This window comes from Cervus canadensis, chromosome 25 (assembly GCF_019320065.1).
Source record: "Cervus canadensis isolate Bull #8, Minnesota chromosome 25, ASM1932006v1, whole genome shotgun sequence".
Taxonomy (NCBI): Eukaryota; Metazoa; Chordata; class Mammalia; order Artiodactyla; family Cervidae; genus Cervus; species Cervus canadensis.
In genome coordinates, this window is record NC_057410.1 from 19,385,988 (window position 1) to 19,410,340 (window position 24,353).

A 24,353-nucleotide genomic window follows, 5' to 3' on the forward strand; every position below is an offset into this window, starting at 1 on the left:
CAAACCAAATTCAAGTGAAGTTCAGTCCAGGGATGCAAGACTGTTTCAATATCCACTAATCAACATGCATGATACACCATATTAAGAAAATGAAGGATAAAAATCATATGACTATCTCAATAGTACAGGCAACATACCTAAATATATTAATAACAAAAATTATATATGATAAACCCATAATTAACATCACACTTAATGATGAAAAGTTGAAAACTTTTCCTCTCAGAACAGGAGCAAGTCAAGAATTCCCACTCATCACTTTTATTCAATATAGTTTTAGAAGTTATAGCCATAGTGGTCAGATAAAAAAAGAGACAAAAGGCATTCAAATTGGAAAGGAAGAAGCAAAATTTTCACTATTTGCAGAGGACAAGATATTATATACAGAAAACTCTAAAGACTCCACCAAAAAACTATTAGAACTAATAAATGAATTCAGTAAAGTTGTGGAATAAAAAATAAATGTACAGAAATCTATTGCATTTCTATATATTAATAATGAACTGTCATAAAGAGAAAAAAATTTTAATTCCATTTATAGCCTCCTTTAAAAGAAAAAATATCTAGGAATATATTTAACCAGTAAAGTGAAAGACTTGTACTTTGCAAACTATAGGACATTGGTGAAACAAACAAAATAAGACACGTAAAAACAGAAAGATATAGCATGCGCATTTGGACTGGAAGAACTAATATGTTAAAATGTCCATACTACACAAAGCCATCTACAGATGTAATGCAATCCCTATCAAAATATCAGTGGAATTTTTCACAGAAGTAGAACAAAGAATCCTAAAATTTGAGTTGAATCATTAAATGCCTGGAATAGCCACAGCAATCGTGAGGGGGAAAAAAAAAGTTGGAGGTACCAAACTCTTTGCTTTCAAACTATACTATAAAGCTACAGTAATCAAAACTCTATGACACTGGCACAAAAACAGACACATACATGAATGGTCCAGAACAGAAAGCCCCCAGATAAATTTACGCTTATGTGGTCAATCAAACAACAAAAAAGCTAAGAATATACAATGGAGAATAGACAGTCTTATCAACAAATGGCATTGGGGAAACTGGACAGCTACATGCAAAAGAATGAAACTGGACAACTTTCTTACAACTTATACAAAAATAAACTTAAAATGACTAGAGATTTAAATATAGTGCCTGAAACCATCAAACTCCCAGAAGAAAACATAGGTAACATATTCTTTCACACCAGGCTTAGCAGTGTTTTTTCTTTTTTTGTATATATCTCTTTAGGCAAGGGTAACAAAAGCAAAAGCAAATAAATGGCTCCTCAGCACGTTAAAAATCTTTTACATAGCTAAGGAAACTATGAACAAAATGAAAAGACAGTCTACTGAATGGGACAATATATTTGCAAATAATGCATCTGATAAGAAAATACCAAAAATAAATAAATCTACACAACTCAGTATCAAAAAACAAACAAACAAACAAACAAACAATCCAGCTACAAAATGCGCAGAGACTCTGAATAGATACGTTCCCAAGGAAGACATACAGATGGCCAACAGACACATGAAAAAATGTTCAGCATTATTAATCATCAAGGAAATTCAAATCAAAACCATGATATCACCTCATACTTGTCAGAATGGCTATAATCAAAAAGATAATAAAAAAAAATACAAGAGTTGGCAAGGATGTGGAAAAAAGGTAACCCCCATGCACTTCTGGTGGAGATATAAATTGATACAGTCACTGTGGAAAATATTATAGAGTTTCCTCAAAAAATTGTAAGTAGAATTACCATATGATTCAGGAGTTTAATTTCTGGATATTTTTCTGAAGCAAATGAAAACACTAACTCAAAAAGATATATGCACCCCAATATTCATAGCACTATTAATTCCAACATCCAAGATATGACAGCAATCTAATTTTCCATAAATAAATAAATAAAGTATATACTTTATATATACACCTTAAACTTGTACAGTGCTGTGGGTCAATTATACCTCAATAAAACTGGAAGAAAAAAAATTTTTAAGCAGCCAACTAGGCAGGGCCAGCTGCCAAACAATTCCGGGTAGTTGATTTCACAGTTATCACCGCTTGACACTTCAGAAATGCACCAGAGTTTAACATGAATGTGACTATTCTGTATTTGCACCATCTAATCTCCCAGCGCTTTTAATCCTTAGGTTAATAAACACACTATTACCTGCTCCCATGTTCAAATTCAGACCCAGTTTCAACTGTATCAAAGTTGAGACTCAATTTTACTTTCCAAGAGTGAAAATCCTCAATTTCCTTTCTTTGCCTTACCTGGGATGAGTCTCCTGTTACCACGATATACTTGCAGGGAGAGTTTCTGCACTTTTTCATCGTGAGAGGTCTGGCTGCAAGGTCACAGAAACTCTCTCTCACTTGAACGTTTTGTGCATCCATGCACTTGACTTGCCGATATGTCTCTCTCTTCTTACACGATATTGAGCACTAGAAATACAATGATGAAGTGAAGAACACTCTCTCACGGAACGGCTGGGTGAACGTTTACTGACAATACTCACATCCAACCACTCTCCGGCCACCCAGCGGTACTGCATGCAGTCCCGATGCCAACACTCTCTCTGAAAATGAGGCCGTGTGGATGGATCACACTTTTCTTCCGTCACTCGACCAACTCCTCTCTGTCTGCAGTACACATCCCTTTGCTGAACTCCGGAGCCGCAGGTCACAGAGCACTGTGAAGAAGCCCAAACGATTTAAATAATCAGCTAACAAATATCAAATTATGTAAAAAAAAAAATCACAAAATAGAGTCATGACCTATTTTCTTGTTTCTTTTAACATAGCCTGACATTATATCACGAATAAGAAAATACATGCAGGAAGTATTTTTAACATTGTCTGGTCTGGAGCAGCTATTCGAATACACAAATAGATGTTCTTTATTTTGCAATACTTATTCAAGTTGTATAGAAAGTTTGACCTGATACTCCATCCGAATTGGTAATTCTCTTCTGACCTAAACATGCTTAACATCTACAAAATTTGCCACAACAATCAAACTATTCTACTATTACATTGCTTTTGAAAATTATTTAAATCCTTACACTGTAGCATAATTTCCCTCAAAGCAACAATAATTTCCAAGTTTGGGTTCTATTCATCTTTATACCTACAGTAGGTACCATAGCTTGGGAGTCCAAATATTTGTTGACTCATGATTATATTTCAGTAGAGAGGTATTTGAGGAAACTGCCTCAGCTTACAGTTTACCTAGGCAACCTTCCCTTAACCTCTCCAGGTCTCATTTGCCTTATCTGCACAAAAAAGATTTTGCGTTGTTTGTAAAATTTCATAGAACTCGTCCCACACATTTATTCCTGACAGTAGATCTCCAAAGAAGTACCAAGACTGAAGTCCTGAGACTCAGAGATGTTAAGTCATTTGCCTGAGCTGCTTCCTGGAGTCACTGGTGAAGCAGATTTAAGCTCACTTCTTTCCAAACTCCAGACTTTGAGCTCTGCTTGTGCTGCCTCCAGGGAATGGAGGACTTGGCAGCATCTCAGGGCTTTTTCAGCTCCACAAGTCCAAGCCATAAAACAACAGAGCTTGACCACAACCAAGAGCTGTGATGCCAACAGTAATAAAGTATGGACAATGCCTAAGGGTATTTATTTAATTTGTGAGCTTGGTTTTTATACTCTTTGTTATTCCAGAAGGGATTGGAGGTCATATTGAATGTTATGTGGGCCCTTATCATTGTTCCCATCTGTGATAGTATAAGGGTAAAAATTCAGGTTTTTCATTAAGGTCTTTATTTCTACAAGATTCCCAGAGTCATTGATCTCTCTTTCCTAACAGTAAATATTTATCTGCAGAATATGGTTTCATCATGAATTTTAAAAAAGATTTAAAGCCCCAAATGCTAAAAAATTTAGTTTACTTGATAGATTCAAATTTCTCTTATAGACTCTTATAGCAGTTTTACTCTAGAGGCCCCTTTAAATTTAGTTTTTTGTTGTGTCTGTAAATAGCAACCACTGACTCAAAAGAGAATTTTTATATTATTTTTTAACTTACGAAGAATATTCTGCATATCTTATACATGCATGCTAAGTTGCTTTAGTTGTGTCTGAATCTTCATGATCCCATGGACAATAGCCTACCAGACTCATCTGTCCGTGAGATTATCCAGGCCCTCCTCCAGGGGATCTTCCTGACCCAGGGATCAAACTCCTGTTTCTTATGTCTTCTGCATTGGCAGGCTGGTTCTTTACCACTAGCACCACCTGGGAAGCCCGTAGGTTACTTATACTAACCCTCAATTAATGCTTTTGCAGTTGAATTTTGCCAACTTATTGAATGTTTTATAAAAAAAAAAAAAAAGACATGACTCCTTTGTATGCAGATAATAATCACATATTACTTCGTGTATTTTGTCCAGTGCACAATTTTAAGCCCACGAAGATGTTGGGATGTGGTTTTGCTTATTTGAACCTCTGGTGAAAATGTTTAGCCTATAAAATAAGACTCCTGTGAACATTTTCCAGCAATAATTACAGATATATAAACTATATTTAGAAAACTTTCTACCTCTAAACCTGAAAAAAAAAATATTCCTGAAAAAGAAATTCACAAAGGGCAGCTTAGTAAAAAGTTTTGTCAGACAAATATAATATTGTGTTATTCAATAATCCAAGTTTCTGATTGATCCTGACTGACCATGGCACAGGTTTAGAAGGCCTCTACTGAGGCCATGAGTAACTACTATTGTGGAGCTCATCCTCAAGGGAAACAAACCAACAAACAAAAAATTGAAAAAACTGGACTATTGGACTACTGCTTGCTTTTCATTTCATTTTTTTTTTAAGAGAGAAGAATATAAAAGAGTAAACTGATGTATTTCAGATTTGAACAGAGAAGAGAATCCATTGCTTAAATGAAATATTTCTTAGCATAGTGTCATCAATAGCCCTAACTGCCAAGTCCAGCAAAAACTTCTCATGTCTTTTCTTAGTTAATCTCACTGACACATTCCGCACCACTAACCATGTTCTGTTGAGCCATTCTGGCTTCAATCCTATCTGGTCCCAGGTACTCTCCTCTTGGAGTCCTTAATTGACTCTATTTTCTTTGTTTAGCCTTTAAATGTTAGTGTTTCCCAGGGTCTATAACTTGCTTCTCTTTATACGTTCTGAGATGTCTCTGAGCAATTTCTTCTATATAGCAATAATTTCTAAGTCCGTTCTCTCCAGCTGGAATGGCAACCCACTCCATAATTCTTGCCTGGAGAATTCAATTGACAGAGGAGCCTGGAGGGCTACAGTCCATGGGAATGCAAAGAGTTGGACACAGCTGAACAACTAACACTACTTTTTACACTTTTTTATGTATTGACAAGATTTTCATGTGTATTCTACATAGATTTGTCAAAGGCACCTCAAATCCAACATTTCCAAAGGAGAAATTATGGCCTTTGCCCATCAGCTCCTCTTCCAGTTGTAAATGCTGTGAAGATATGATAACTCACTCTTAAGTCCAGCAATGTATTGCTATTAGAATGACCTCCCAAAGTATACCCCTAACTCCAAAATAGGCACCTTTATTCAGCAGGTTTATAGAGCCACATATTTATAAGCATGCTAAATTTTGTCTTTCTTTAAAAATCCAAGTAACTCATATGAAGGCAATTTGAGGCTATTATTACAAGTATGACACAAATAACTGATTTAAGGCACTAACTCGCCACCACTGTATAATTTAATTCAGATAGGAAAAGTCTGCCAAATTTCCTACCTATGCATAAACGTGCTACAACACTACAACTGTCCAACACAAGCCGGGACAGTGGAAGTGTAGAAGATAGATTTTAGCCAGTCCACAGGTACAATAGCCACGTTAGCTACTACAGAACAGAGATGAAGAAATGTTAGAACATGCTTTGCCAAAATGGGTTCATTAATGCTAATTCACTCTGTCATTTAATAAACAATCATTTAAAATATAATAGTAAACTCCTTCCTTGATGCATTATTTATAATTTCTTGTTAATGGAATAAGATTTTGATTTTATTATAGTCAGTTATTGGAATTATTATAGTCAGTTATTGAATCAGTATTGGAGCAGTAGTAGAGGATTTTGAATTTAAAAAGACTGTAGAAATATCTAATTCCAATTTCTCTTCAATACTGAAATCTATTTTACAGCAATGGTGAATGAATGAACATCAAATCCATCCAGACTTCCATAGCTTCAATATAGGAACATTCACTATATCCTGAAAGCATTCTGATTTTGGTTTGGCTGACTCTGAAGTTAGCAAATTCTCTCCTATATTGAGCTGAAATATTCTTCCTTAAACTTTTACCCACTGTGTAGAATCTGTCCTCCCTACCAACATAGAACAAATACATACTGACTTCCATGTGAGAAAGTATAAAGATGTGAGGCCTGGAACTGTGGCAGCTATTTTATGACCATTAGCAGTTGATCAACAGAACTACAGAAATCTCAATCCAGCACCTTTGCCATTGTAGAACTCCTGAATCTAACTTAAATCTAGTGACTTTCTGATTTTATTATGTAAAGAATAAAAGTCTTTGAGTTCAAGCCACTAATAATCAGGGCTTTTCCTGCTTGCAACAGAATACAATGGAACTTATACAGAATAGTTACAATTCAATTGTGCTTCTCTGGGGATTTGGTAATTTGCCAAGACTCTTCTTTTAGTGTAGGTCTCAGAATAGGTACTACTCCAAAAATCTGAGCAGAATTTATTAGTGCAAAGATATGAACACTTCATCTATTAATGTAATCTAATATGTTGCTAGTGATTTAACACATGATCAATAGAACCTTCAGTTATTTACCTATGATGTGTGACATCCGTGTATACCCTAAATTGATGCAACAGACTTTATTATATATAAATAAGCCTGTAATGAACTCAACACAAAATAGAAATTACATTTCTCTTGAATGCATTATTATGTGTAGCCCAGTGACATTCTGCAATTGTTGACTTTAGGTTCTTTGTAAGAGGAGCAATAGGTTGCTAAGGGAGTAAAAGACGTTGATAAGAAAATATAAAGACAAGCTAAGGTAACATAAAAATAAAATAATTATGGCAGCAATTACAGTAGGGAAAACTCAGACCAGTATTCAAATGCTTGCCCCCTCCCCATCGCTTCCTGCCAGTGACCTGCACAAGCTACTTAAACCGTTTAAGCCTTGTTTTCTCATATACATAATGAATAATACCTACAATTGTGAGGAATACAGAAGTCTCTCACATAGTGTTAGGAGGTCACTGACCCTTGCTGCTTCCTTCCTATTCCCATTTTTTCACTTTACTTACAGAGATACAATTACCCCTGCCTTGAAATTTTCTCCACACATGCCTCAAACCAAAGAGTATTAGTCATCTCAGCTCACGCAAAGACAGACTGTCTTAAGTATCAAGAAAGATGATAAAGGAAGAGATTTCACAGGCAGCAGACAAATGCAAAAACAGAATTGCTGGCACTATTGAGAAGCATATTCACCCAGTCCCAGAGCAAAGAGACATCCTCCTTCACCATGGGCTCCAAGCTGTCTTCCTGGAAGAAACACTCAACCTGGGTATAAAGATGAGGGGGCCCGTGGGAGCTTAAGGCTTACTATCTTTTTGGATTATAAAAAGACATATATGTATACAGTGGAACTTTTTCAAGTATGACTACATACATAGGTGCATGTGTGTATTTTGGAAATATAGAAAATATGGAATTGCAGAAATACCAAATCACTTAAACATGCCATCATTTAGCAGAGAGTTTCCAAAAAAGTTTTTTCCAGATCAGGGGGTTTGGGAAAGGGGACACTAACCAATAGATCTGTGAGATTTTGGGAACTCATATCACCTTTGGATCCAGCTCTGATCTTAAAATACTAGAAGGAAAATGATGGGTCTCTAAGAAGGGGAACCAAGTAAGTGAATGTAGTCACAAGGCTTTTGATTCAATAGCAAGTCCTGAGATTAGGTCCTTTCTAAGCTGTCCAACAGGTTTCCCTTGTTCAAGGGGAGGGGAGAATTGTGAACAACTTTTTTCTGAGCATGTTAACTATGTTTGTATGGCACTGAACTAAGCATGAGACATGAGGAATCTAACACCAGCCTAGCCTTAAAAACTTGAATTTATAAGTAAACCTGGTACTCTCAAATGGATAAAATTAGGTGAAAACATAAAAAAATGTCTGGTTCCAAAAAGAAGAGGATGAGCCTTTTTTTTTTTTTTCTTTTTAAATGATTCTAGTATTTCTGTTGCATCTAATGGCATACATCTGGACCTAGGAGATAAAGAACTCTATGCAGTAATGTTTTTCCCTGTTTGGTTGCAGTCATTAAAATGCATTACTAATACCTTTCATTAAAAAAAATGATATCAAATACCAAATCAGAGTGTTAACTTCAAAACTCATTGAGCACCTCTGTGGTCACAATTTGCCAAACGAATCTTTCCATTAGAGGTATAATGTAAAATAGTAATAAAATGAAATTATTTTCTAGTGAGTGCTATTAAAGCAATGTTACAATTTATGCAGTCAGAACAAAGTAGCAACCAGTAATTACCTCTTAACTACCTCTGAAATTACGCTTCTGTTAAATATATTATTATATGTAGCACAGTGACAGCCTGTGATTGTTAACTCCATGTGAGTACTTTTTATAGAATAAATCAAAAACCAACGACTTCACAAGTGGTCATTTGTTTCTAGCAGAGTTTTGGGTTCTGTGTGGGTGTATGAAGCTAATTTCTATGACAGGAAAACCAATTCAAAGAGAAGAAGGTCGACTCTGTACAAAAGCATCTGTATTTTTTATAGTCTTTACATATTCATATCTGTATCTTAGAAACCCCTGGAATATGTTCCTTTAGTGAATCTTATATAACTTCAGACTTGGTGGCAAGCCAAGGCCAAGTTGTTAGCACCAGTGATTGATTCGCTATTGCAGGACTGGAGGTCAAGGGTCAGGAAGAGTCCCTCAAGAATAGCAACCACAGCAGCTGCAAGGCGGCGAAAGAGTCCTGGGGATCACCAGGGATACTGGTGGCCAAAAGGGGCGTCTCTCCCACTCCCATCCCCCAGCATCTCCCACCTGACATCAGAATTGAAAGGTTTCTGCCACGTGCTGGGTGCAGTGCCTTTGGAATGTTTATCTCTCCAGTGGAAAGCTGCTTTGTCATTACCCTGCCACATCTTGGTCCAGATACAATAAAGCCTACCCCTGCCTTAAGCAAAACCACAACATGACAAATGTATAGATTAAGAGATGGCAGGTCCTTATTTTTTGCAACTGAAATATAGAATTCAAACTAAGAAGTAGGTAGCTCCATACTAAGCTGGGCACTTAGTGAACAAGATATCCATTGTATCTAAGATTTCGAGGCCTGTGATAAAGAAATAGGCATGGTTAGATAAGTGGTAAAGAATCTGCCTGCCAATGCAGGAGACACAGGAGACACAGGTTCAATCTCTGGATTGGGAAGATCCCCAGGAGGAGGAAATGGCAGCCCAGGTCAGTATTTTTGCCTGAAAACACCCAAGGACAGACGAGCCTGGAGGGCTACAGTCCCTGGGGTTGCAAAGAGTCAGACACAACTGAGCATGCACTCACGAAGACTTTAAACTAAGTCATAGAAGGATTAAGACTTCTTCCAGAGCTCATACTATATGTAAGTAAATAATGGCAAAAATATATGTTAAGAGGTCACCTGGAAACAGATGATGATGAACTAGACTGGGGTGGTTGTCATGGAGACTCAAGAGTGACTCTGATGGAAGAATTGAGAGGAGCTGGGGAGTAACTAACTCTGGGGTCAAGGGAAACAGGATAGACCCAGTGTTTCTTGAACAACTTAGCGGGTAGTAGTGGCATTCACTAAATAGAACAGATTAATATGAAATCTTTTAAATCATGGTCTCTGCTAAACCACGAAAAATAATTTCACTTACTGAATGTGCATGCTCAGTCACTTCAGTCATGTCCAATTCTTTGCGACCCCATGGACTGTAGCCCACCAGACCCCTCTACCCATGGATTTCCAGGCAAGAATACTGAAGTGGGTTGCCATGCCCTCCTCCAGGGCAATCTTCCCAACTCAGGAATCGAACCCATGTCTTTTGAGTCTCCTGCATTGACAGGTGGATTCTTGTCCAGTAGCACCACCTGGGAAGCTCCAATCTCAAGGAGTGAAGGATAAAATTTAGGGGCCCAGGGGAACCCCACTTCCAGCTCCTATCTGAGCCCCTATCTTCCTAATGTAGCTCCTACATCAGACAGAGACAAGGAAGTTCCGTCAACAGAAGATGGGTTTCTTTTTCCCATGGCAGGACTAACTCTTTAAAGAGATGGATACATACCCTGAGATACAGCAGCAAGGAGCCAGGTAGCTTTGCTGAAAGCATAGCCCCACTGAAATCAAGCCTCAGGAAATTATTCTGGTTAACATTTCTGGCCTCATTTATGTTTTTCTCCTCTTTACTATTACCCATGCTGATCTTCGCTGAACAACCACATTCAAATATATGCCTTTCCAAGTTTAGATTTGGAGTTTACCTCTCTGAGTGTGCCAAAGCAGTTATCCATCAGCCTTCTTCTATAACCTGACATTCTTAGCCCTGTTCTCATCTCAGTATAAGCTTTGATTTTGCTGAGTCTTCCCAAGTGTGTCCACTCTGGCCTTAGACCAGCCAGGCTCCCTGGTTCCGTCATGTCCCTAACTCTCAAACCATCTCCAATTACGATCCATCTGGAACTTACCAGTCCCTTTTCCAAGTTGCTACCTCAGCTCAAATCCAAGACTTTAGTGTGGTAACAAGGCAGTTACTAAATACCTCAACATATATATTTTACTGTTAGACCACCTGGAATAATGTTATCATCATTGGTAGCCTCCCTAGTATTTAGTAACAGAATTTCTTGTAAAGTTTATAGCCCCCAAAATAATCAAGACTAATTTTTTTTATTAAACTATGAACTTAGCAAACGTGTTAACACTGTATAGTATCAATTCAGAGCATAGTGTGAAAAAAAATGTGTATTAGAGTAAAACACATTTAGTGGCATAAAAGTTTCAAGGTTATTGAAAGCATGCAGAATGAATTAAGATTTTCTTTTTAAACGCAAAAATACATATATAACCATAAAACACCTTACATACCTCCTTCCATCTGTTGGCTTTCCATGAAGGGCATCGGACAGATCTACAAGCTTTATGTGTTGGAGGTTTCCGTAGATGACTGCAATATTTTTCTTCTAATTTCCCATGGAATTGGTCAATGCAAAGTACCTCACGGTATTTTAAACCTTTACCACAGGAAGCTGAGCACTGGAAGATAAATATGAATGCACTTGATTCATTTTACCTTGACTGATTTATCTATAAGAAGCAGGAAATGAACCAATCAAAACATCATTGCTTTGATATTTTCATCAAATTATACTTTGATATTTCCAAGGAGAGAATTTAAAATTTGCCAGTCTGCCCTAGACCATAAATCGATGTTGGTATCATAAGGTAATCATTTATTTTATAAAAAGTATTGATTATCTACCATACACCAAGCACTCTTCTGGCACATAAATGCTTTAGATCTTTTAATGTTAAAGACTATCTGCAACTACCTACTATTACCACACACATTCCAATAAAAAACTTGCTTTCAATTTTTGTACAGTCATGTCCTACTCTATTTTTAACCCTATATGTCTTGCCACAATGCAAACTATGTTTTGAATGTTAAAAAAAAAAAAACTCTCAATGTAGGAAAATAATGAGAAAGCAGAAATTTTTTTTTCAATGCATTAATTTATTTGGCAGCATTGGGTCTCAATTGTGGCATGTGGGACCTTCCATTGCAGTGCACGGACTCTAGTTACAACACACGACTCTCCAGTTATGGCAAGAGGGGTTAGTTGTATCATAACATGTGGGTCTTAGTTCCATGACCAGGGATTGAACCTGCATCTGCTGCATTGGAAGGCAGATTCTTAACCACTAGACCACTAGGAAAATCCTCCAAATTTATTTTTTTTAAGCATGATTCAGTTGATTTTTTTTCTTTTAATCAATCTGGCAATGGTATCATTCCAACACAAACCCTCCAACTCTCAGGATGTTGATAATTTTCAGCATGACATATGCGCCAGGGAAGAGTTAAGCTAAGAAGACATGGATTCCAGATAACTCCTGTCATTCTTCTGGGATAGCTGGTCACATATGGTTTCATTTAGAAACATATACTGAGTTCTGAGAACATTGGATAATATATTATGCATTTTATGTGTGAGTTCAAAAACTGAATATCTAATATAGACTATAAGTTGCCTAAATATTTTAAATTAAAAAATGAACAGTTTGAGGATAATTTACCTTTGTTAAATTTGCAATGCTATTTCCCATTTGAATAGGCAATTAATTGAACTTGTTGCCTTGATTATTGAGGCTTATTACCATGTCTGAGATGTTCTCTTTCCATTAACACCTACACCCTTATGTGTGACTTAAAACATTCTTAATTCTGTGTGAATTGCTAATGGACCTTCATAAATTGTATTGTGTTCATTCTTTCTTGCTCTTGATCTTCTCTTTCATATCTACCTTTCTTTATGATGTGCTTCTCCTGGCTGTTTATCTTAGCCACTTCCCTGCCTGCTTCTTGACTTCAGTGTTTATTTTTTCAAAGAATATAACATATTTTATACTTTAGTATAAAGTATGCTAAACTTTTAGTATAAAGTATACTAAACTTTTAAAAGTCACATATTGTTGAATACCAGGCATATATTATCAGGGAGTATACATACATGTTCACACATAGAAGATTGCTTTTACCAGCAAGGACCTACCGTATAGTACAGAGAACTATACTCAAAATTCTGTATTAACCTATAAGGGAAAAGAATCTGAAAAATAATAGATATACATGTATGTATAACTGAATCACTGTGCTTTACACCTGAAACAAATACAGCATTGTAAATCAACTATACTTCAATTAAAAATATATTAAGCTGTGTTGTAACACACACACACACACACAAAGAAAGTTTTTCTTCTCAGGTTCATATTATGTTTTCTAACTTTTCAATTGTGACCTTTTGAACAAAAGAGCATTCATGACTCTCCCTGAATGTCCCTTTTAAAAAGAAATCATTTGTGAATAGTCATGATATGAATGCAGCAATACTTATGGAAGATGGGAAAACATTTATTATTTTATTCTTTCTATGAATATTATTGAGTTTCTATCATATACCAAAAGTAGCATATAAATATAGACTCATTAAACAACTCTTGCCTTTGAGTTATCCTCAAAGCACTTATAATCCAGATGACACATATCACCTATTAAATGAATAATGCCAGAGTACATCTTAAATAATATTACTCAGTAAAGATCAGAATAAAAATACAAGACAGTAAAAAACCATTAAAATAATACAATAAAATTTATGATTAAATTAAGACAATCATGAAAAATAGCCATTTCTTTATGGGGTATTTGGTAAGCACTCAGGAAGATGTGACATTTAAACTCAGTCTTGAAGATGTAGGTTTGTTGATGGGCAAAGGAGGATGGTCTTATATATTTGTTTGATGTGTCTTATCTAGACATTGCCCTTGTGTCTCTGTTTTTCAGCCTTCTCATAGTTCTTTTATCAGTGCCAAGAATCCAAGAATCTCACAGTAAACATGCAGTAAATTGTTGATATTTCTTATAAGAATGACCAATTCACTTATGAAACTATGTAACACAAGAGGAGACATTCAGCCAAAGATACTACTTTAGAATGCATTTCCTCTATAAGCAACACCTTTGTATGGAACGTAAACTGTGACACTCTAATTCACTACTAAAGTGAAGACTGGCTTCTCCTCCTCTAACTCAAACTCTCCTTTGATTCTTTCTCTTCTTTGTTATTCTAATCTGTGGCCAAGACTATTGTTAAACATAATTTTAAGCATACTGCTTTTTTTCTTTGCTCAAGAACTGACAATGCATCTTTATTGTCTTTAATAGTAAACCAAACTTACACTCTTTGCCTTCTTGATCCACCAAATTTCAGTCAACATCCAACCTCGTATTCTGTTTATTTTCAACATACAACCTTTGCTCTAAGTGGGCATAATATGATTACCTTCCCTTTAAGGTGACATCACTCACAACAATGCCTGATTGATATTATTTCCTTTTACCTGGACTACTCACTTGCCCTGGTGTTTCTAAATAGTATTTATCTTTAAAGCTTAAAGTCAACTCCATGGACGCATATCATTCACTTCCTTGAACTCTTCTGTCTCACTCTGCTTTGAGCACTTCATCATTTTCTATTGTTGTCACATCCTTTATCTACCCAAAGTTCTACAGGTCAAGGACCTTTTAGATCACCCAGGTGACCCACAACTGGTAGGTACAATAAATATCAGCTGATTAATTGATGTTGATCCTGGGTGCAAGCAGTTCTAATTTGTTTTTATTAAACTCTAAAATGATTTATTAAAACAGCTTATATTTCCATGAAATATATTCATTGGTATTAAACTCAAGGTCTTCTAGGAAAGATAGGCAAAAAATATAAAATCAAAGAATTGCTAACTAAATTATGCTTCAATAACACTTTTAAAGAACTCTTTCCCCAGGATCTGAAAAGTAATACATATATTATTTTGTCATGTCTGATGAATTTCATGTGGGGATTTAAGTAAAGAGAATATGTTATGCAAAGAGTCATGTTTTAGTTGGAATGAGGCAGTCACACTGTAAATAAGTAGTGAAATATTACTTTCCTTCTCTCAAACTGCAATACATTCTGAGTTGTAAAGATTCTAAAAAGATAGCTTATTTGATGGAAAGACTCAACTTGGCCGTTCTTTTCTCTGGGATCCAGTAATTCTTTTCATTGCTTTTCTCTATTTTATGTCCCTGATACAATTTTATCTCCTTGAAGATATATTAACACTGTATAACTCATTTCCAGCATGCTTCTCAGAATTTTTTCTGTAAAAATCACCTCTACACCTTTGACAGACAATCTCCTTCTGAGATTTTTCTGTAAATACTGTACAGGAGTAGTTACAGGAAGTGGTGACATTAAATACAAGTAACCTGAATTGACTATTCTTATAAGTTAGGTGAAGACACGTGCCTATTTAATGAAAACAGAACATTTGAAGCAAATGTAGAATTTGCAAGCCCTAAAAATGCAATGGAATATCCAGAATTGTGCAGGCTGGATGGCACATTCAATCCCAAAATGGACAGTTGGAATTAATGAGTCCATTCTCACAAGATTAACTTTGGAACAAGTCTAGTTTTTCAAGTGAAGTTGTATATAATTACAGAGTAAGATTCCTTCCGATATTATAAATGTGGACTATTGCTCTGTTTGTTTACATATAAGGATACTATAGAAGAATAAATAGACAATTTGTGAGAAAACTTGTTGATTAATTCTACAAACTTAAAGTGAAAGACAAAATAAAATAAGGAAATGAAGTTCATCTAGCTCCAGTTCTAGGAAATGGAAAACCATGGGGTCTGTGTGTGTGTGAGTGTGCACACACATTAGACTTTCATAAATTTTAATGGTGATCTAGGTCTCTATCATCTCTGAAAGTAGTGGGAAACAGACTGATACTGGGTTAATTAGTTTGTATCCTAATTAGAAAAAAAAATAGCCCTGAAAAGTAACTATTACACTGTACATTAGCCATGTGTAAATTGCCTTTTATTGACCACAAACTGGATGACTTTAGGTAATTTTTAAAATCTCATTCAACCTCTATTTTTCATATGTAATATTAGTAAAAGAATAACTATTTCATATAAAAGTCTGGGTAAAGGTAAGGAATGGAGGAGGAAATGGCAACCCACTCCATTATTCTTGCCTGCAAACTTCCACAGACAGAGGAGCCTGGCAGGCTACATACAGCCCATGGGGTCACAGAGAGTCGAACACAACTGAACACATGTCATGACATGACACAAAGGTGAGGAGAAAGGGATTTTTTACACAAGAGAAATGGCCAAACTCAGAAAACTCTAAAGAATTTATAAAGCTACAGCAAAATGCAAAAGTAAATTAAAATTAATAAAGAATCCTGCAAAATATAATGTTGATTACATGAAGGACAACCTTGAAAATGTCTCTCATAATGTAAAAGAGAATGGGAAGATGACATAAAGAATATCATTTCCTGGAAAATGCTTTGCTCATCCCCAGATCAGGACCTTTGTACATGTCATTTCCTCCAATCCTAACACCTTTCTTCCACAGCCTCCCTATAAATTTTTCAGTGCTAAATTTTAAATCACATTCCTTCTCTCCTTTCCTGATATCAGAGCCCAGACTAGATTAGGTGTGGCTGTTACACAGCTTTTATACCTCAATACTCAATTACCTGTTCCATATCTCATTTACCTGCTAGACTATAAATTCTCCTAGGAACAGACCTACTGTAGGAAATCATGAAAACTAGAAAGAACCCAGAATCACTTGTTTTTAACTAAATGTGTTATGAACTATTCTTCTCAAAGGAAGAAGTTAATTCCTGTGTACCATGAACCATAGGTCTTCTAAAATAATAGCTATTTCACTGGTGGTACATGAGCTGATTTAGATGATATGTTTTAAATTTAATGCTTATTTTACATAGCAATGGTCACCTTCAACTTTAACTAAGTAGATTAAAAGATAAGAACGTAAAGTTTGGCCTACTGAATAACAAGCAAAGTCAAAGTTAAGTGTAAGAATTAATTATTAATTATTTTAATTAAGTTTGACTAGAAAGAGCCTGGCGGACTACAGGCCATGGGGTTGCAAAGAGTTGGACAAGGTGGAGTGACTAACATACAATTTATAAATACATTTAGAAAAGTATCTAGACTAGAAATTTGCCTAGAAATGCTTATTTCAATTAGAAATAATTGAAATAAGTACATAGTATTCTCTATGAACGAAGGAATATATTTTGTTTCTATGTATCCTACATAGTATTCTCTATGAACGAAGGAATATATTTTTGTTTCTATGTTCCTTATGTAAACTTTAGCTAAATAACTCTAAGGATAAGTATTAAAACTAACATTTGATTCTTCATATTCAAAAATTATTATTATAAATACCTAATATTAGAAAAGAGCTCTAACATCAACTGCAAGTTCTACATTACATATTTTTAATGACTATCAAGATAAGCAACCAATCAGTGAAAGTACAGATTTTAGAGAAAAACAGCAATTCATATAGATTCTTGGTTTTCAATTTAAAATTTCTAAATTAATTTGATATATAGCCTAAATAATTTCCAGTTTTCTAAATGGACTTCAGCCAGTAAATTTGGTGATGACCCCATTTTTAAAGTGAGCAGAGTTAGTCATTCATGGTCAATTCATCATAACTAGAAGTATCTTGTAACAATAAAAGTACAGCTTCCTTAACACTCTTCTTCAATTGCTGATAAGGAAAATATTGAACTATTATCAAAATTTGACAGTACTATTGTAAACATTTTATTCAATATTGCACTTTTTCACAAACCATTTCAGGGATGGTTTAAGTTATGGCATTTGGTTTTTCAGCTGTCAGAAATACCTTGACTTTAGTTTTGTAATGATGTTATACAAAAAATGATTAACAAGAAAATGTAAAACTGGATATAAATAAGTTGAAAGTGAAAGTGTTAGTCACTTAGTCGTGTCTGACTCTTTGTGACCACATGGACCGTAGCTCGCCAGGCTCCTCTATGACATTCTCCAGGCAAGAATACTAGAGTAGGTAGCCTTTCCCTTCTCTGGGGAATCTCCCCAATCCAGGAATCGAATGTAGGTCTCCCACATTGCAGGCAAATTCTTTACCATCTGAGTCGCAAGGGAAGCCCTATTAATCAATTTATCTTTGCTTTTCAAAATTTTTGGACTTTTCTGATTGTTTTTTGAAACTAATTCTTAAGTCATTAGGCAATCTGATGAAGAAACAATTTTTTACTTTATTTATAGATATTGCATCATCTCTTTGTGTCATATACAGCAAGGTTCACAGTTGTTAGTTGACAAAGTAAAAGCTCACAGCCAGATGACTGGATGTCATGTCTACCTGATTGCTTATGGTGTGGCAGATATTAGCTAATTTCTTCAGACAACCGAGAAAAATCTGCTACCAAGTGACAAAGGGGTTCACACAGAGTCTGTTTTAGGAGAGCTAAACTCACAGATATGCAATCATTCAATACACCTTCTTACTACAAACCCAAAATACTTTCCATCAAGACAAGTGCAACTGAATGAAAAGCATCAATTTACAAGGAATAAAATGGAGTGATGTAGATTTAAACACAAACATATCGTAGTAGCTAAAAACATAATCAGGTATTTGAAGTGTCTTTCTGGAAACAATTTGAGAGGATTAGTTGTGTTTTTCTTAGTCCTTGTGGCAACTCCAAAAATATCAATGGATATCTCACTGTAAGAATATGTATTATTTATCTTTGTTTTGTACTTTTCAAAACTAAATTGTCATATACTTCTGTAGCAAAACTAAATTTAAAAATTTTTTCATGGGATATTTTTGATCATTATTTTTCTAGAGGACTTTTTAGAATGACATTTTGGTGATCATGTTAAATGCCTTTGTAACATTTATGAAACAAAAGATTTGTCTATGAAATGACATATTACAAAGGGAAATAATAGAGCTTCAGGTCAAACAGACCAGAAATTAGATATCCAGCTGAATAAAACACTATATATGTTTCATTTTTTCTTTCTGATTTTTAAGAATAAAGAAGCTAAACAAACAAACAACAACAACAAAAACAGGCCAAACCTAAACTCAGGAGCAGCGTGGTTTTTGAAATTTCAGGAAGCCAATGATAACTATCTACCTAAGAGAAAAGCCCCCCAACAGAAAAATTGAGGGGTTCCCAGGTGGCACTAGTCAAAAAAAAAAAAAAAACAACTCTGCTGCCAATGCAGGAGACACAAGAGACATGGATTTGATCCCTGTGGCAGGAAGATCCCCTGGAGGAAGGCATGGCAGTGCACTCCACCATTCCTCCCTGGAGAATCCCGTGGACAGAGGAGCCTGGGGGGGCCACAGTCCATAGTGTTACACAGAGTGGGACATAACTGAAGCAACTTAGCACTCATGCATGCACAGAAAAATGTTAGATGTGAATCTTGTACAACTACTTTGTAATTAAGAGCATTCCCTACAATGGTAGAATACTATTTAAAATTGAGCACCTAAATTATTAGAGAAGTAAAACATTAACATAGCAAGAAACAGCCAAAGTATAGTAGAGCATCTCTGTGTTTAAACAGAAGCACACACACAAAAAAGTCAAAATATGCATATTAAATGTAGTGTCAACTCTATAAAATAGTACTGCTACTGTTCCTTTAATTCAATGCATATGTGCAGTAAGGAGTAAGATACTAAATCTATCAACAGGGACCCCATTCACAGTATTTCCTGAAAGATTATACTTAGAGTTTTAAAGTTTAATGGAGTCTGAAAATTTCCTTTTAACCTGTTACAGACACCCTTTGACTATGTAGCTTTAACAACCTAAGACAGCATTTGGTTTCCAAAACATGTACTACTGAAATATTTCATTCAGTTGTACTGCATCTGATTATATTTGAAATTTGCAAATTCAGACATCTAAAATATTTCAGGTCAGGTTTATTTGCAAAGATGTTTGAGTTTCAACTTAAAGGACAAAGAAACATATGCTTAATAAGAAACATATCCAATAAATTTTCACTACATTTATATCATCATAAAATTAGAACACTTACATTTCTATTTCATGTTCTAAAATTTTATTTTTGAGTCTATATGTATATATTTATGTACACACACAAAATACATTTACAGTTCAAAGCTAATCAATGCAACATGATTATCTCATGCATAATTCATTTGGCTAATTCAATCGTAAGTAATGTTTAAAGATAATTTACTATATATAGAAAAGTTTTGTGATTATTTGCATTTTTAAATGTAAAACCCAAGGCAAAATTGCGTTAACTCAAGCAAGTACTTTATACAGAAATTTTCACTTATCATACATTATTTTCCACACACAAATATTAGAAAATCAGAATGAAAAATCATCCCAGTAAATGATAACTAAAATATTCAAAATTGGATTCATTTTCTTCAACAGTAAGACTTGACAAACAATCATTACAAACCCAGAAACATAAGTTACTGAACTCAGGTTTATTGCACTAGAAGCAACAGTAAATGTAATTCTAATTCAAAACATAAGCACTAGCAAAAAATTATCAAGAAAAACTGCTATTAATCTAAAGTTTATAGTTTATTGTTTTAACTTTCTAATAGTATGGTTTGTGTGTATTACAAAGGAGTAATGCACACTTCAGACTCCTCTATAAAATCTGCTTAGCAAGTGGAACTCATCTAAAGAGTTCCTGTTCAGAGATCTTATTGACTCTGAGTAACACAAATCCTTACAATTATATGGCCACAGGACTGAAAAATGTCAGTTTTCATTCCAATCCCTAAGAAAGGCAACGCCAAAGAATGCTCAAACTACAGCACAACTGCACTCATCTCACGCTAGTAAAGTAATGCTCAAAATTCTCCAAGCCAGGCTTCAATAGTACGTGAACTGTGAACTTCCACATGTTCAAGCTGTATTTAGAAAAGGCAGAGATCGAATTGCTAAAATCTGTTGGATCATTGAAAAAGTAAGAGAGTTCCAGAAAGACATCTGTTTCTGCTTTATTGACTATGTCAAAGCCTTTGACTGTGTGGATCACAACAAACTGTGGAAAATTCTTCAAGAGATGGGAATACCAGACCACTGGACTTGCCTCATGAGAAATCTGTATGCAGATCAGAAAGCAGCAGTTAGAACTGGACATGGAGCAACAGACTTATTCCAAATCAGAAAAGGAGTGTGTCAAGGCTGTATATTGCCACCATGCTTATTTAACTTACATGCAGAATACAAGAGAAACACTGGGCTGGATGGAGCACAAGCTGGAATCAAGATTGCCGGGAGAAATACCAATAACCTCAGATATGCAGATGACACCACCCTTATGGCAGAAAGCAAAGAACTAAAGAACCTCTTGATGAAAGTGAAAGAGGAGAGTGAAAAAGTTGGCTTAAAACTCAACATTCAGAAAACTAAGATCATGGCATCTGGTCCAATTACGTCATGGCAAATAGATGGGGAACAGTGGAAACAGTGGCAGAGACTTTATTTTTTTGGACTCCAAAATCACTGCAGATGGTGATTGCAGCCATGAAATTAAAAGACACTTACTCTTTGAAAGAAAAGTTATGACCAATCTAGACAGTATATTAAAAAGCAGAGACATTACTTTGCCAACAGAGGTTCATCTGGTTTTTCCAAGAGTCATGTATGGATGTGAGAATTGGACTATAAAGAAAGCTGAGCACCGAAGAATTGATGTTTTTGAACTGTGCTGTTGGAGAAGATTCTTGAGAGTCCATTGGACTGCAAGGAGTTCCAACCTGTCAATCCTGAAGGAAATCAGTCCTGAATATTCATTGGAAGGACTGATGCTGAAACTGAAACTCCAATACTTTGGCCACCTGGTGTGAAGAACTGACTCACTGGAAAAGACCCTGATGCTGGGAAAGATTGAAGGCAGGAAGAGAAGGGGGCGACAGAGGATAAGATGGTTGTATGGCATCACTGAGTCAATGGACATGAGTTTGAGTAAACTCTGGGAGTTGGTGATGGACAGGGAGGCCTGGCATGGTGCAGTCCTTGGGGTCGCAAATAGTCAGACACTACTGAGTGACTACACTGACTGAATTGAGGGAAGAAAAAAAAATGTTATTGTCAATATGAGAATAATATAAATCTTGTCTATTTTTAACAATTTGTTACGGGCCATTATTGTGCATTTACTTTTTCTCGATGTTTTTATACAAATGACAACAATTGGGACATTACTTTTGTTAGATGGTATGGCACATTCCATGATGCAAACCCACTCCTATTTTATCTCCTGTGAGCTTACTTTCAGAACCATGAGCATCTGCTTTCCTGAATGGAACAAAGCAGAAAACTATTCAGTGTGGGTGGACCATAAAAAGTTAAGGAGATCAGAAAAATATCAGAAAAACACTAACTGATACCTTTAAAAATATATTGACTTTCAAGGCATTACTTACTATGGTAACATTTACAAAATTCTTAAAATCAAGTGCTAACAAAATAGCAGGATTTACCATTTCAAGTTTCTTCAAATGTTTTGCACTAGCTGTGGGAATTAACAGAAGTCTGCTTTCCAGTAGGGGTATAAGGGTCTGAAAAGGAATATGTACCAAGAATTCTCCCATGAGAAATAAAAAATGAGCTCTGGGAAGGCTTTGATAAGGGAAACGTCAAAGCTGAAATTAAAGGAAGAATACCCATAGCACCTATTTATGTCTATTTGTGATATGCAATAAAACTTGTGAGAGAGTGTTATAAGGATTAATTCTGAGTGATGTTAAGCTAATTTTAAAATTATCTTAATCAGATAAATGTAAATTATTTATGTTAAAATTTAAAGTTGTGTTTTATAGTTTTTACTATTGTGTGGAAAATGGAATAATAAAAAAGACATGAGGTTAGAATCACAGACCTACACTTGAACCTCAACTCTCAGCTGTTGAACAGCCTTGGGCTAGATGCTTAACCTTGCTGGTCCTCAGTTTTCTCATCATAAAGTGGCAATAACAGCACCTACACCTCAGGGAGGTTGTGAGGTTAAAGGTGATAATGGATGAATGAATCTAAAACAGTGCTTGACACAATACTCTAAAGTCATATTAAATCTCTTTTCCCCTGTCTTTTTTCTTCCTTTCCCAGATCCTCAGGAAATATAAACTAGGTCATGAAAATACAATCTATGGTGTAGGTTTCTTTATTAAACCCTTGAATGGAACAGCTGCATTGTTCAATGCTCTTATATTTTACAACTCATTCATAGGTGAGAGAAGCAGGGTACCACTTCAAGTGAATTTCAGTAAGACCCTATCTTATTTTTCCTGCAAAATAATTCTGTTTACCAAGATACTAAAAAACACATCAGACATACCTCAAGTTATTTCAGAGTGGAGAGAAAGAAGAGAAAGGACAATAGAAAGAGAATAGACATATGGTCAAAAAACCATAATCAATTTCAGTTAAAAATGGTGGAGCGACCATATGTATTCATTTCCCCTCCCTGATCGATTTTCTTTTTCAACCCACAATATCAAAGTAAATAAACTAGATTTGGAAAAGATGCAAGAAGAGAAAAGAAGACCAATGTGAAGCGAGACAACCTAGTACCAGCAGGACCAGTGAGTGGCTCAGTACCTGGATGTAACAAGGAAAGCTACAACTCCTCCACTCCTCTTTAGGCAGGGAGTGAAAATCGCTCTATCCTGTCTGACTCTGCAACCCCATGGACTATACAGTCCATGGTATTCTCCAGGCCAAAATACTGGAGTGGGTAACCTTTCCCTTCTCCAGGAGATCTTCCCAACTCAGGGATTGAACCAGGTCTCCCACACTGCAGGTGGATTCTTTACCAGCTAAGCCACAAGGGAAGCCCAAGAGTACTGGAGTGGGTAGCCTATCCCTTCACCAGCGGATCTTCTGACCCATGATTCAAACCAGGGTCTCCTACACTGCAGGTGGGTTCTTTACCAACTGAGCTATGAGGGTAGATTAGGGGTTTATTCTACAGAGAAGTTAAACATGGGAGCCCCAGGACTGAGGATGCTGGAGGACGAATAAGGGAATTCTGCGCATTGAATTCTAGACCCCTGGTCTCTCGGCGCGTAGTACTCTTGCTCACAGGCAAGGCAGTCCAGGGTCCTTCTTTGAGAAACGGGAGTCTCCAAGAGAAATGATCTAAAATAGTGACTTAAAGAGGGAAAATCACCAGCCACTAAACTCTATCCAAATGCAGTTTTATATCAATTCTCTATTGCCTAACTCTTAAGTAAGAATGAGCTGCAGGGGATTGCCAACTTTAGGGGAAAAAAAAAAACAACTTCCTTAGGAAAACCAGAAAACCACCCCCACTCTTACCCTAAAAAAAAGGGTCCAAAGGATAAAGAGACAATTAAGAAAGACTCTCCCTTCAAAAAACAGTTATTAACGAGAGGTAGACTAGATGTTATATGGACAAAAGAATAGACTAGTATGACCCCAAACAATGAGAAGGCGAGAAAAGATTTTGAATAATTAAACATATCATAACATTAATAATTCAAGAGATGGCTTAGACATTGACAAAGTTTCCGATTAAGTAAACCCCAATGATAGAGATAGAAAAT

The 24,353-nt window shown here is 35.7% G+C and overlaps 1 protein-coding gene across 3 annotated transcripts in view; it reads right to left on the bottom strand.

Moving 5' to 3' along the window:
* The window catches only part of ADAMTS20 (ADAM metallopeptidase with thrombospondin type 1 motif 20), a 189,566-nt gene that overhangs the window by 39,827 nt on the left and 125,386 nt on the right, over window positions 1-24,353 (bottom strand). For all 3 annotated transcript variants that reach the window (XM_043447169.1, XM_043447168.1, XM_043447170.1), the window contains 3 exons: window positions 11,185-11,352; window positions 2,541-2,714; window positions 2,296-2,466 (listed from right to left, as the gene is read on the bottom strand). In XM_043447169.1, coding sequence (XP_043303104.1) covers window positions 2,296-2,466; window positions 2,541-2,714; window positions 11,185-11,352 — 513 coding nt within the window. The remainder of the gene's footprint in view (window positions 1-2,295; window positions 2,467-2,540; window positions 2,715-11,184; window positions 11,353-24,353) is intronic.